At 40.8% G+C, this 16133-nt stretch overlaps 1 protein-coding gene across 3 annotated transcripts in view; it reads right to left on the bottom strand.

Moving 5' to 3' along the window:
- The window catches only part of dennd1b (DENN/MADD domain containing 1B), a 393500-nt gene that overhangs the window by 170786 nt on the left and 206581 nt on the right, over positions 1-16133 (bottom strand). For all 3 annotated transcript variants that reach the window (XM_038794858.1, XM_038794860.1, XM_038794861.1), the window contains 2 exons: positions 7191-7260; positions 3874-3954 (listed from right to left, as the gene is read on the bottom strand). In XM_038794858.1, the coding sequence (XP_038650786.1) occupies positions 3874-3954; positions 7191-7260 (151 nt within the window). The remainder of the gene's footprint in view (positions 1-3873; positions 3955-7190; positions 7261-16133) is intronic.

Here is a 16133-nt window from a genome sequence, read left to right as displayed (position 1 = left end):
GCTCCAGGGTCCCAGGTTTGATCCCGGCTCTGGGTCACTGCCCGTGTGGAGTTTGAACATGCTCCCCGTGTTTGCGTGGGTTTCGCCCCCACAACCCAAAGATCTGCAAGGTTGGTGGATTGAACACGCTAAATTTCCCCTTTAATTGTAAAAAATTAATTGGGTACTCTAAAGTTATATATTTAAAAAAATAGTTTGGTTTCAGACATCAGCAGCAGCTAAACACAAACTATACACGAGCTCCTCATGGCTGTACTGCAAACCCGCACAAGCTCACGCTCCCAATGACGTCACACGCATGCACACTTTTGTTGAAGACATCCATACACATCATCAATGAGGAAGATGTTCATTAAAACACTTCACAACATTTCTTCCCCCCCCCCTTTTAAAGTTCAATTCCCCTGAAGGAGAGTCAACAACAAACATCATAACATGCCGCAGCGAATAGGTCAGTCTTTCAGGAATTTTGTAAGTATATTGTGATCTGCATGGAACCACTAGTGACTCAGTAGACACTGGCGAGTCTTGCTTCAGTTGAGCTGGACTTGATGGCACAGAAGTAGGTAGGCTGTTAGTGAGAGGAAGTCCTTCAACCTGTCCCAGAGTAGTCTCCACCGGATGCTCCTGAGCAATAGGAACCAATTGCTGTCGAATTTTCACAGCAGCATTTTCTTCTGCTGTGTTGTCTGGAAACTTGTGATCTTGTTGTCTCCGCACGACTCTTCCAGTTATCAGCTTCCCCACTAATGATACTGGACCATTTTGGTTCGAATAACAACAGGAAGCCATCATGGGTTACTGCCAAAATCCCTGACATAGACACAGCCATCCGGATTGAAATGCCTCTCCTTTGCATGATAGTCATGCCTCTCCTTCTGCAATACTGTCTCCTTCCTACCCTCACTTTGGATGCTACTCTCGCTTTGGATGTAGCAGATCCAGGTGACACTTTGGCTTCCTACCCATCAACATTTCAGCCAGTGAAAATCCTGCAAAAAACAGTCAAGGTTTCCCGATGTCCCTCCAGCTGTGGTACGCCACTGAAACAAGAACTGTGAAAGCTTAGTTCACAAATGACCATCTGCCATTCTCATCAGTCCTTCTTTCAGTGTATGAACAGCTCGCTCCGCTAAACCATTCAATGCTGAATGAAAAGGAGCAGTACCCACATGCCGTTTATTTTTTGCATGTACTCTTTGAATAAACACTCATAAACATTGTCCCATTATCAAAAACCACAGAATCTAGTAAGTCCTGAGTTGCAAAAACTGGGCGTCGCTTCTCTATTGTGATGGAAATTGTAATGTTGCTCATGGTGTGTACTTCTAACCACTGAGAATGCACATCCTCGATTGCTAGAAATATGTGACACATAAAAGGTCCTGCGAAGTCCATCCGAGGTCTAGACCAGGGACGATCAGGCCATTCCCATGGGTGGAGTGGTGCTGGTGGCATAATCTTTTGGTTTCTTTGACAGGTAAAACAGGATTTCAGTTGCTTTTCCCATCTCCTGATCCATTTTTGGCCACCAAATGTACAACCTTGCTAAACCTTTCATTCAGGAGGCACCTGGATGAGCCTCATGGATTTCCCACCTATGACTTGCGGACAAGATAAATGCGTGGTTCAAAGATTAGTGTGGGAAGAAATGGGTTTGAATTAATGGGACATTGACATCAGCACTGGGGAAGGAGGGACCTGTTCCGATGGGATAGTCGTCACCTGAACCATGCTGGGACCAGAGTTCTGGTGAATTGCATAACTAAGGCTGTAGATCTGGCTTTAAAGTGAATGGGTGGGTGGTGCAGCTGCAGTGAAAATTTAATAAAACATAAAGGAGGTAGGAGCGCAGCTTAGCGATGTGACGGATGAACGTCTTTTTGTAACAAGGAATCATGAAGAGTATGGAAATTTGAGAATAGAACAAATTTAAAAGTTTTGTATCCCCCCCCCAAGGCCCCCAAACAATTCCATCAAATTGGGTCATGTTCCTCATTGCAGTTTGGACCTTTCTTTTACTTGCCTCCCAAGGTAGCAAAAAACAGTCAAAGTTTCCCGATATCCCTCCAGCTGGAAAGCATCCCGTGAGGCACAGGTTTTGACCATGATTTCATGTCTGCCAAATGTCGTCTTACATGGGAAGAATGCCCATTCTAGCAAGGCACAGCAAGAGTGGGAGCCTTCAGGGGGATAGCAGGGATGTCACTGAATTGAAATAAGACTGATTTGGTGGTGATTACTAGTTACAAGGAGACCAGGTCTGGGAATTGAGTATCCAAGGGTACTCAGTATTTCGGAAGGATAAACTGAAAGGAAAAGGAGGTGGCGTAGCTTTGCTGGTGAAGCAATGTATCAGTGCTGTAACAAGAAATTACATAAGCACTAGAGATCAAGATGTGGAATCAGTCTGGGTAGAAATAATCAGAACTTTCAGTGCAAGTGAAACCAGCATAATCCACATCTTTCAAGGCCACTGAAATACAAGTAATGTGACCAAACAACAGCTAAGTGGATGTCTTGAGAGAACACATTGAGACACATGGTGAGGGAGAAAGTATGGGGAGTTACCAATTAAAAATGAGGAATACAGAATGTAGAACAATGGTCAATTTTCTAAAAACATTGAGTCAGGTTTTAGTGGCATATTTTAATGGACACAGAATTCAATGTTAGAAGCATTATTAATTAATGAACATTTTCAGAGGAGGGGATGACATTCTGAAAGAATCATCGTATCATAGCATTCGAGCACAAGGATGTTCTTGGGGTTGTATGAAGGCAGAATGTATGAGGATAATAAGGAAAGGAAAAGGGTAAAGTTCCTGTAAGTATTACAAGGTACCAAACAGTGGATATGAGTGAGCTAGAGCCATGTAGGCTGTTAAATAGCCGTAACAGCAAGACAATGATACTGGATGGTTTTAACTGCATCAGGATGGACTGGAAATTAAGGTATTGCATATGGTGAAACTGCAGACAATGTTCAGAATACATCCTGGACTGTTGATGGAGCTGGACTGCATGATTACATTTATGAGTTGCTCTAGCATAAAGACAGGGCAGATACGATGAGAGTGGCCCCCTTCTGTGCCATAAATTTCTACAGTTCTAGAACAAGCTTAGTGGACTTAATGATCCATTTCTCCTTCCAAACCTTTGTATTGCATCGTTTTTCCAGCTTTGAGAGAACACTTGACATAAACTTTCTCAGCTTCAATTCAATGAGTTGATTTGAGATTGCCTTTACTTCAAAGTATCAGGGGTAATGAACAAGCAACAGATAATTACATAGAGAAAGCACAGCAACCATTTTGGAAGGCAATTTCTATCACTTTCAACTCAGTACTTCACTTTAAAAGAAAGTTATGCTCCACCTGCTCTTTAAAAGTTCGGTAAATTTTCTTCCTCAACGTGCAAAGTTCTACATCTGGTTTTTTTTCACCTAATATTGCAGTCACAGATACATCTCTGGTTCATTTCTATTGTCCAATATAGTAATATTGGAAGACAGGTGGTTCAATAGGTAATTTTGACCATAATCTGACTTTAGATTCACTTTTGAATGAAGATTTAACTGCAATACTAAGTTTAATTTCACGTTTTTTCTGCAAAGTGCCATGACTTGTGCGAATACTTCAACATAACATGAAATCAAGTAATACTGTCGAGTGCCAAGTTCCAAATCAAAAGCTCAAGTAGCAAATGAAAGGTTTATTTTTGACTTTACACAGTAACAGAAAACATATTATTGACTGGCACAGTATTTTCTTCCACTTAGGCTAGACCAGAACATGCTGCCCTGTTGTCAGACATGCTGGATGCACAATGTCACATTACACTGCGAAGCAAACAAATCCAAAAAAAACCTACCAGGCTGAGATTGACAGGAGTATTTGGCACTGGTACATCGTGCTTATACAAAGTTTCTAAAACATCATCCAAGTCATTTTCCTGCAAGACAGATAGGAACAAAGCTGTCACAAACTGGAGAAGTTATACATTAGGAACTGGATGAGAAATAAAAATTCTAGATTTTCAAAAAATGAAGCTAGAACTATTAAGTCTATTGAAAAGCAATCACATTTTTGACACAGTTCGCTTTTCCTGACAGAACTTTGACTCTCATCTTCTTTTTAATAAATTTAGAGTACCCAATTATTTTTTTTTCCAATTAAGAGGCAATTTAGCGTTGCCAATCCGCCTAACCTGCACATCTTTGGGTTGTGGGGATAAAACCCACGCAGACATGGGGTGAATGTGCTAACTCCACACGGACAGTGACCCAGGGCCGGAATTTGAACCCGGGTCCTCAGTGCCGCAGTGAATCTCACCTTTAAATGTTGCATTGGTCAAAATCAAACTGCAAAGTTAGAGAACGGAGCAGCATGGTTGCACAGTGGTTAGCACAGTTGCTTCACAGCTCCAGGGTCCCAGGTTCGATTCCCGGCTGGGTCACTGTCTGTGTCTGCACATTCTCCCAGTGTCTGCATGGGTTTCCTCCGCGTGTTCTGGTTTCCTCCCACAGTCCAAAGATGTGCGGGTTAGGTGGATTGGCCATGCTAAATTGCCCTTAGTGTCCAAAAAATATTAAGTGGGGGTTACTGGGTTACGGGGATAGGGTAGATATGTGGGCTTCAGTAAAGTGCTCTTTGTAAGGGCTGGTGCAAACTCGATGCACCGAATGGCCTTCTTCTGCCCTGTAAATTCTATGATTCTATGAACTTCTACAATCATTATCCATTGGAGTCTCTATAGTATACTAATTGAAAAAATTTATCCACCATCTTCAACAAATAAAACATCCCAATGTTTTGTAACCTCCATAGGAGCATTATAAATCAAAGTGAGACACCAAGACACATTAAACGATATTAGAACAGAAAGCCAAAAGCTTAGTCAAAGAGGAGCATTGGAAGGCACATCTCAAAGAAAGAAAGAAAGAAAGGTGGATAGTTAAAGCTTTAGGGAGGGGATTCCAGAGCTTAGGTCCTATGCAGCTGAAGACATGAGGACCAGTGGGAGCAATTAAAATTGAAGATGCTGAAAACACCAGAATTAGATGAGCACAGATATCGTAGAATCACGACAGTGTAGGAGGCCAATCAGCCCATCGCGTCTGCACTAACCCTCTTAAAGAGCACCCTACCTCGGCCCACACCCCCACCCTATCTCCATAACCCAGTAATCCCACCTAACCTTTTGGACACTAAGGGGCAATTTTGCATGGCCAATCCACCTAACCTGTACATCTTTGGACTGTGGAAGGAAATCGGAGCATCCGGAGGAAACCCATACAGACAGGGGGAGAAAGTGCAAACTCCACACAGACAGTCACCCAAGGTCGGAATTGAACCCGTCTCCCTAGCGCTGTCAGGCAGCAGTGCTAACCACTGTGCTGCCCAAATGTATTTTCAAAGGACAGGCCTTATCTTGGAGGATTTTAGGGCTGAAAGAGATTGCAGAGTGTGAAGAGGCAAGGATGTGGAGGGGCTGGAAAACATGGGTGAGAATTTTAAAATTGAATCATTGCTTGAACAGTCACCAATGTTGGTCAGCAAGCATGGGGGTGATAGGTGAATGGGGCTTGGTGCAGGTATAAACACATGCAAAGCCATTGCCATTCTCAAGCTGTTGAGGGTTGAACCTATCTAGAGTGCAACTGAATAGCCACGTCTATAGATAAAGAAGGCATGAATGAGGATTGCATCACCAGTTGAGCTGAGGCAAGGACCAACGGTGGTGATGTTACAGTGGCAGAAATCGGCTATGTTAGTGATGATGGTGATATGTAGTCAGAAGATCATCTTGGGATCAAATACAACTTCGAGGTTGCAACCGTCTACTATCGTCTCAGACTGTCGCCAGAGGAATAAACTTGAGTCACCATGGAATGGAACATAGAGCGGGGATGAAAATCAATTACAACTGGGGGAAATGTCTGCTCACCCAGTACTGGATGGCGGATAAGCAGTCTGATAATGAAGCAACAGTGGAGAAGTAGTAGTGAAAAAGAGCCAGGTATAGTAAGTCAGTGTACACTGTGCTTTCAGAAGGTGTCACCAAAGGACAGCATACAGATGAAAAACAGGATCACACCAATGGGAAATCCTTTAGGGGACGCCAGAGGTGTAGGGTAAGAAGCCACTATAAATTAGACTTAAGCTGCGAAACTGAGAATAAAGTAGCCTATAAAATACATTTATATTCTGAACCATAAAATGAATTTCATGAGATGGGCACCATTGCATTGTGGACATACGTTAATCTATACTGATGCCTCACATTTAGCATGGCTCTGCCATATGCAACACAATCCCATACGTTGGATTCAAAGTAAAATGCTCATTACTGACCTGCAGCCAGAAATTTGCAAGCAGTTATAACTGCCATTTTATTAATCTGAACCATTTATAAATGCAAACAGTTACCTGGAGTTCATTATTCAGCACAGTGACCGTGAGGACATAGGCCAGTTTAGCCTACGAACAACACAGACTGAAAACTATCAAGTGAGCACTCATTCTTTCAAATGGCTACAAACACTGGTCTTTGGATTTGCTTCCATGATTGTTCACGAGAGTGTAGTCACAGTCGTTGTAGTACAGTAAATGTGCAAATTATTTTCTGTCTTGGCCAATATACATGAGCTACTGGAATTAATATTTTTCTCAAGTTGCAGATGGAACGAACCCGAAACAGAAACTAGAATATCAATTGAATGTCCTGCAATGTTCCTAAATTTTGTAATACTTAAAATGAGGTGATAATGCCTTGAAAATATTTTGTGTCCCATAGTTACCGCTGTTCAGTGAAGTTGAATCTTTAAAAAAAACTCATCACTTTCCATAAACCATATAAGAATAATTAGTAATGGGAAATATACATCATTGCAAACATGGATATTGAAACATGGGATATAATCAGCTAAGAGCTTGATTAGGTCAGAGGAGCATTTTAATTTGTCCATAGAAATCTCAGGACAATTATTTGTTTATTGGCTCAACTACAATCATAAGCCTGAATTGGAAATTAAGATTTGCTAGCTTGTCAACGTGTGGATACAAATTTTACACTTATTGCATCAATTACAAATTAATTGGAAACTATGCAATTATTTGATCATTGTTTAATTTGCAAAATTTGGTCAAACATGAAAAGAGACACACTCCCAAGTAAAATAAAATTACCTGTTCCTTAACTAAAAGATCTGCCAATGTATTCAGTAGCTTGTAGTAAACTTCAAACCAAGGCAAATAACTGAAAGAGAAACAGATGGTAAGGCATTCATTATTTCCCAAATATTGCAAAAATAATTACCCTTTCTCTCATTTGCCTTACAGAGGAAGATGCTAATGCAAGCAATATCTAATAAATTGGATTTGAAAACTCATAAATACACAAAAATAAACTTGTCAGAGTGTGTTTTATCAAAAAAAGCTGCTCTTTGGCAACCCAGATTCATTTCAGGGCTTGCACATTTGCTCTCAGCCCACAGCACAGCATGTTACATTGAGACAACACTGCCACTAAAAATATTTCCCCATTTAAAGACAACATTTCATCAAGTATTGATGCATTTTTTAAAAACAAGCCGCTAGATATATACATAATGCACCATAAACAAGATAGCAACATGTTTGTATTAAATCTCATTAAAAGTTTTACGCAATGTATTTCCCACTAATTAAATTCAAAACTTAAACCATCAGAAACAATGACTGAAACTGAATCTGGTCACTTCCCAGCCAATATAAATTATAATGGCCTTACTTCCACTCCTATGTCTTATGGTCTTATGTAAGAACTGATCAGATTCACTTCTGCTGTATGTTTTGTTATGCTCTTGACAATTAAGGTTCAGACTTGGAGATAGCTTTAACACATTTATTAAACTGTTCACGATTCTCCTACTTGGATTCGACTCTCCTGTTAATCCTGCTATAGCTACTCAGACTATCTAACCAGTCTGCTACAATCCACGTGGTGGGAGTGATGCGTTCAATCAACTCTGTGTACTCATTAAGTGTCTCCACTGGAAAGAGGAAGATTATGTGTGCTGTGTCCTTATATATGGATTGGTGTAATGTCCTCCTGTGGTAGTGTCACCTCTGTGTGCGTCTTGAGTGCCCATTGGTCGTGTCCCATCTTACTGACCTATTGGTTGAATGTCTGTGTGTCATGTCTCTGGTGTTCCCTCTAGTGTCTATCTTGGTTACGTGTATTTACATTAACCCCTTGTGTATTTACAGTGATGCATGTCACCACAACTCCGCTTTTCTCGTGTTACATATTTTCTGTACAGTGTTAAAGAAAATTGAACAAAAACAGGTAGATAAGTGATGCTATGTACAAGTTATGATGACTGTGATGACTATACAATAGTATACAAGACCAAATAATAATTGTGATGACTTTGAGGATAAGACAATACAAAATAAAAGTTAGGAGTCCAATAGTTCATGAATTTATACGGTCTGGTATAGAAGTGTCAATGGCGATGTTGTCATTCCCTTGTGAATGCCGTCAGTGTCCTGGTGTTTGGTCATCAGGAGGTGTTCAAGTGTTCAAATCACTTCATTGACTGATTTGGAGTCTGTTTCTTTTTTTTTTTCGATGCTTATGGTAGCAATTCTTGATGCCATCTGTCCTGAAAGCCAGGTTGCCTGTTGGTAGTGCAGCAAACGTGAATTAGTAGGATGCATCGTCCTGCCATGGTATGTCATTGTACTGAGCTGAGCAGTAACAGTGTTCCACATTTGCAGAGTTGTACAATGTCGTACCAGTTATAGTTCCATTGTTGTTTTTGTCGTGCTTGCTGTCGACATTGTTGCCTCTGGTACGCTTCTTGTTATTGTCTTTGATATGGTTTTCATAGGTTGTGTTGTTGCGTTGGTTGGTTTTGTTGTCGTGTTTGCTGCGCTCAAGGACCACACTCTGTGGATGATACGAGTCCTTCGCACAGTTACTCGCGTCAGCATCTGCTGTTTCCTTGAGCATGCTATCACTGAGTTTGCAGCGCTCCCCATCTGCAGTCATGTCCGGCTTACTTGAATCAGCTTTGGCTTGTGGTTGCTCCCCCTCTGGAGTTGTTTCTGGCTTACTTGATTCAGCTTTGGCTTGTTGATGCTCCCCGTCTGGAGCCCTTTCTGGTTCACCTGAATCAGCTTTGGTTTCTTGACACCCCCATCCAGAGTCATTGCAGGTTCACTTGAGTCAGCTGAGGTTTCTTGATGCTCCACGTCCGGAGTCAAAATGTTCAGGAATTCATTTGCTTGTGGAGAGGCTCGAGAGAATGAGGATTGAATTAACGTGATGTCACCGGAGTCACCAGTAGTCTCACCATGATTGTCGAGTGCCTCTGTGCACACTAGCTGAGGTCTGTCACATTGCACATCTTGTATGGGAAGTGGGATGCCGTCGTCACTTGTCTCACATACATTGGGTAGAGCCTCAGTGTCTTCTTGTTGTTCACTTGAGATGGGTGGACTGTCAGAGTCTTCTTCTGGTGGCTCAAATAATCTGGGTGAACTGTCATAGTCGCTTTGTTGTTCATGTGAGCGTGGTAGACTGTCATAGTCTTTTTGTTCATGCAAGGACTGCGCTCTGGGGTCTTGCGCTGCTTCTATCGTGGAGGCTGTCCACGAGCTCGCTGTGGATGCTTGTGTCATTCCCTCTGTGGAGTCTTGCAGCGTTCCCTGTGTGCAATCGTGCATTGGTCTCACAGTGGAGACTTTCATCGCTTTCTGTGTGGAGGCTGGGACCCTTCGTGGTGCGTGGACCACTCTCTGTGTGGCAGCAGGCCGCTCTCTGTGGGCGAGTACCACTCTCTGTCTCTTGGTGTCAGGCCGCAGCATAATCCTGCACTCACGAATCGGGATGTCATATATGCTGGACTGAGGATTCCCCAATCCGAAGAACCCGTCGTCGGGATCTTCAATATACAACACCTCTAGTTGCGGTTCGGATTTGGTACTGGGGTAGCCACCTCCAGTGATTAAATCTTCGTCTGAGTCGTTGTCTTCCAAGACCACATCATCTTCTAGGGCGGTGCTTACTGCATGTTGCAGGGTTCTGCAGAGGTTACTCTCAGCTACTGGTCGTATTGCAGGCATTGTGTTGTCGTTCCAGATGAAAGAATTGAGTTGTACAGCTTTAAAACTTTTTTCCCGTGTTTTCGGACAATTCCCCTTTAAGTGGGGGTGGTCCAGGGCCTCCGACGTCACAAATCGTGTGACATACAGTGTAGGAAGCGATTGCGCATGCGCAGATTGCTATTCCTTTACTTGGGGCCTTTTTCGCAATTGATTGGATAGCTAAAAAGTTAAATGATGCAAAGCCTGGTCCACAAATGTAAATTAAGGTCATTTATATTTTCTTTTAAATACTCTGCCTGCAGATTTTGGTGTGTTTATTATAGACACATCAACTCCTGCAGAATTCCATCTGACACATTGTGGAACAACCTCACAAGGCGATACTGTTCTCCGAATTATACATTGGCACAATTGTTGCACACTTTATTTACATGTACTTACAAGAGCATATTTTTGATGATTTGTAATTAATAACCAGATATTTCATTAACTGTTTAAAAACTTTGGGATGCAAACTGCCACAGAATGATATAATACAACACGATGGGCAGTACTTGGGGTTCACCAGGGCACATTTGTCGTTGTTGTTGATCAATAGCTATTTGAAGATCTGATGGAACCATCAATTCATGAGACACGTGCTTTCAGATATGAACAGTGGTTTTAATCTACTTACTTCAGAGACAGCCTGTTACCCGTTGAACTCTCAATGAACTCAGGCTGGCTCTGGACACGGTTATTTATACAGCAGTCTAGGGGGAGGAGTCATGGGCGGAGCCAAGGGTGGAGCCCTGTACAAACTCCTGAGCATTCCCAGAGCTACTCCCCCTAGTGGTCGGATAACGCTACTGCGCTTACAATAGTATTGGTAAATACAGTGTGAATTACTAAGTGACATTCACCACAAGACCCAAGAACAAGTTCTGGTAGAGTGAATGATCAATTCATCCTTGCTGCTCGGGGAGGGAAAAGTGGAACACTGTTGTTGATGGACATTTTGTTCTTCAAATATACAAGGAATGCTTGAAAATGCTGATGCGCGATCCTCACCTGATGAAGTGCCTGTTTTTGTTTATGAAATCTATCAATGCAGTAGCCAGTAACAATGTACAGAGGTATTTCTGAATGACTGCAATGAAAGGCTCAGGTCATCCGTGCCAATCACAATCAGCGATAGAACAGTTTGCAACACAAAAGAAGTACACAAGATCTCTGCATCTGACAAACTTCAGTCATTGCCTCTTGGAGAGCCTCAACCAATGATAATTACACTCAAAAGGCCGCAAATGTTTTTGCTGCAGAAAGGACACAGACCTGGGATTTATGGAGAATGAAACTACAAGTGCAGTTTTGTTATACAGCCTTCGGATAAATGTCACAGAAAACCAGTACACAACCTTTTTTTTTTAAGTTCTCCTATTCACAGATGGCAATATTATGCCAAGGGCAATACTATTTTTCCTTACCCAAAGGATGAAAGGGAGACCAGTGCTGTGGCTTGAACATTTAAGGACATTCCATTATCATGGAACATGGTCTTAAATATCGCAATAAAAATGTCATCTCATGGAACTTGTATCACCTGAAAATGTTAGGAGCTGAGATGTCACACAGGTAGGTGTTAATGTGCACTCCAGTGTGACGTAGAATGAATTTCAGCCTGTACTTCACCATGTCTGAACACTGACGCCGGGCAGATGAACTAAAAATGTTTTATTCATGAGCACTAATTGAGCTGCAACAAAAGTTAAAGAAAGACTTGAAAGCAAGATGCAAATATTCCTCGTGTCACGAAGCACACGATGCGAGGGCATCCCAACTTGAAAAACTAGTTTGTGGGGGCGTATAGTTGATTTTGTTTTGGTGTGAAGAGACAAGTGAAACCCCAGTGAGAATAAACAGCCCAGTTGTCGTGTAACAATTATTAAAGGCTATTTATTAAAATAAAGAAAAGACAAATACACACAAACAAGACTACTCTACTCTCATGCAACTAAGATGTATGAATTATTAAAACCGCACAGTTTATAAGAATGTACCCCTTGTTCCAAAATATACCTATGATACCTGAACTCATCAAGACTCCCCCTTTCCCCAAATCACATCCAAATTAAATAAGCAATTTATAGTTGCTGCACAACACAAGGATGATACTCAAGCCTGGGAAACATCATTTCCTAGTCAAGCAAAGATATTAAAAACTGCCGTTATGAAGGTTCTATGCACTGCCTAGGCTCTAAGACTTAGAAGCTTCTTTCATATAAACTGGACCTCAAGGCTGCTAGCTGGAAAACTAGCTTCCAGACTTGGTAGCTGTCCTGTTTCCTTCCTGGCTTTTCTGGGTCTGGTTAATTATACCTTTGTTCTTCTTTGATTATGCCTTCTATTTATCTGACTGTCCACCCCTATCAAATTCCTATTCTAGACATTAACATATGTATACCTCATGGATCTTTCCCCATCATCTATAAACTGTTTCTCCTCATTAGCTATTTCACACCTGATTATCTAAATGGCCTCCTAATTTCATTACTGGGGAGAGACGCATATCAATGCGGCCTTCTGAATACTGTCTGCTGCTGTCTCTAGGTAGATTTCTACCTGCTGCTGGATATTTTTTATCCTATTATGTTTTGGAAAATTTGTTTACTGCTGTTGCCAGGCAGATTCATGACACTTGGAGGCGACTCATTAACATGGATGACATATACATTAACTGTGTTACAACTGTCTATAGCAAAATTTCAGTTTTTCTTTCCTCAATTTGTCTAGATTAAAAAATTAATGTAAATCATTAAACTTTAGAAATGTATGATTCTACAATGTTCAATATATGAATATAATTCACGGTGGCACAGTGGTTAGCATGCGGCCTTAGCGCCAGAGATCCACGTTCAATTCCAAACTTGGGTGACTGTGTGGAGTTTGCACATTCTCCCAGTGCCTGTGTGGGCTTCCTCCAGGTGCTCCAGTTTCCTCCCACAGTCTCGAGATGCACAGGCTAAGTCGACTGGCCATGCTAAATTGCCCCGTAGTGTAGGGTTATGGGTATAGGGCAAGGAGTGGGCCTAGGTAGAGTACTCTATTGGAGGGTGGATGCACACTCTATGGGCCAAATGGCCTCCTTTTGCACTGTAAAGATTCTATGATTCAATGAGGCATTACTCAAGCACACTTAAAGAGCATGTGGCTAAGAAAGACAAATTGATCTCTCTGAAGGAGAGGAAAAAAAGACTTGCATTTTAATAACAACTTTCACAATGTCAGACCATCCTCAAATGCTTCACAACCATCGACATATTCTGGAAGTGGAGCACTGTTATAATGTTGGAAATATAGCAACCAATATGCACAAAACAAGATCTCACAAACAGCAACAAAATAAATGACCACTTCATCTATATAGTGACTTTAGTTGAGGGATAAATGTTGCATCGGATAATGGGATAACTGTCCTGCTCTCCTACGAATAATATTGTGGGATCTTTTACTTCCATCAGAGAGGGTAAACCTTTTAATTCTAAAAGTTAGCACCTCAGACAGTGCAGTATTCACTGTGCTCTGCACAGAGATATCACTTTCAATTTTACGTTAAGTCTCAAAAGTGGGACTTGAATCCACAATCTAAGAGGCAAGAATGCCAACTCTATAACAACGCTGTGCGAGAAGAAATTCCTCCTCATCTCCATCTTAAATGGGAGGCTCCTCATCTTTAAACAGTGCCAGTTCGAGCTTCCCACACGAGAGGAAACAATTCTAATCAATATAGGCCCAAATAGGCCTTTCATCCTCGGAATCTAATTTAGTAAATAGTCTGGTTAAAACCTCACTATAATGCACGCAATGGGTATTTTAAAATTAGAAGCATAGCATTATTCAACAGTTTTATATCAATTTTAATTTAATACGTATATAAAAGTAAACATGGCATATCATCTTGTATTCACACCAGTGAACAAACACTTTTCTGCCTACTGCAATTATTTCAGCATGTAAAGTGTATTTTCATCTGCTTAATACACTGAAGCCATTAATATAATTTAGCCAAAACTATAATCAGTTACTAAGTACCATGAGCTTCGAAATAAGGGTACTCCTTTTTTTCTTCAGATTCTTCTTTCGACACTGGATTAGCCAATATGTTTTATGTTTCAAGATTTATAATCTTTCATTTACCCCCTCCTTCAAAGATGATGTATTAATAAGGTCTTGCATTTCAATGTCATGTTAAGCTGTCAAAATTTATCTACCACGTATTTAGTGTGATTCTCCCTTACTGTAAAAACAAGACCTACAGGTTGTAAAATATTTTAAATTAGATGCAACTGTCAAATCTGCGTACCATAACATTTTAAAGTAAATTAAAATGGTCAGCATTTAAGGAGGGCATTTTCATTTTGAACGTAGACCTTTGGTAACTTTAACGTTACGGAGGTAATATATTTATTTTCCTTTGGAGGAAAAACTCACTGCTGTAGAAAACCAAACCTCTACTTTTCAAGTACAATGTCAACATTTCAATTTAGGTAATGTGTACTAAATTTAGACTAAGATTAAAAATATGCAGTCCTAGTGTCAGTCAGCTATTAATGCAGTTGAACCTTGTTGAAACATTTCATCAGAGGTTGGAGGAGGATGACATGCAAGCAAGTGAACTAATTGGCTATCCTTTGACTCCACTATAATTTTAGATTCTCTCATAGCAGATTAGGTTAAAATGGAAAAACATTCCTGAAGTCAAATTTCTTAGTGAAGAAAACAAATCTATCTTAAATGTAGTCTTCATAATACAATTGTAAAGTTCAGTTGTTCATATTAGACATGTGTATTTATGCATATCTAAACTTATGCATAAATTTGCTTCAATATATTTGCACCCATCAGCGGTCCCAGTGCACCCTTCCTAAACCTCCAGTGGAATACAATCTGGACAATTCAAGCAAGCTTGGGATAAAAAAAATGAAAATGGCCATGCTTCTCTCCAACAAAATGCAGTGCATCAAGGATTAATACCATTTTAAAATATTATTTTGTTACCAGTGACAACATGGTTAAGACCAGAATTTTGGGTTCCGTTTTTACCATTAAGGTAATTTTTCTCTTTAAGCCTTTGTTACACTATTGTAATTTCAAGGCTTACAGGGTTTCTGAATGAAGTCTAGATATGGACTTGCGTGGCAGGAACTCATCAAGGTTCCTTAGACAGCATCTTCCAAACTCACGACCACTACCATCTAGAAGGACAAGGGCAGCAGATGCATGTGAACACCACAACCCGGAAGTTCTCCTCCAAGACTCTCACCAATCTGATTTTCTTCTATTCTATTCTTCTTCTATGACTGGAAATATATCACCATTCCTTCACTGTCATTGGGTCAAATTCCTGGAACTCTCTCAGTAACAGTATTCTGGGCATACCCACACCACATGGACTGCAGCGGTTCGAAAGGCAGCTCACCACCACCTCCTCAAGGGAAATTAGGGATGAGCAACAAATGCTGGCCCAGCCAGCGAAGACCACATCCCTTGACAGAATAAAAAGTTAGCAAATATTTCACAGCTGTTGGTTTTGGCTTTAACCAAGTCAAAGATAGATATATTTATGATAAAAAAAACAGGATGTGGGGAATGTTATGTTACCTTGTGTAATATATGTTACTCATTTGCTTCTTACCAAGATGATCTTGTATTTGATGTTCATTAATACTCGAACTCTTCAAGTTAAAGCAAATTATTTATTGAGTCGCGTAAACAAATAAACTATGAGTTGGTTCTCTCTTCAACAACTGTACTAGAGACTAAGTAAACAAGATTAAATATATATTAACTATGATTAACACCACCTCCACTCTGAGCTATCTCTCTCTACTTCTGGTTACTAGTCACCACATCCACGAAGAGGCGGGAACTCGGCTTGTGTCTGTCTTTTATACCCGTCTCTAGTGCTGCCATCTAGTGATTATTTAGTTGTTACTTCTAAAAATTAACCCCTTATAAACATACAGATATGCCGATCACTACAGTAAGAAGTCTTAC

This window comes from Scyliorhinus canicula, chromosome 4 (genome assembly GCF_902713615.1).
Source record: "Scyliorhinus canicula chromosome 4, sScyCan1.1, whole genome shotgun sequence".
Lineage (NCBI taxonomy): Eukaryota > Metazoa > Chordata > Chondrichthyes > Carcharhiniformes > Scyliorhinidae > Scyliorhinus > Scyliorhinus canicula.
Note: the sequence above shows the minus strand (reverse complement) of the source record. Positions and strands in the feature narration are given on the sequence as shown.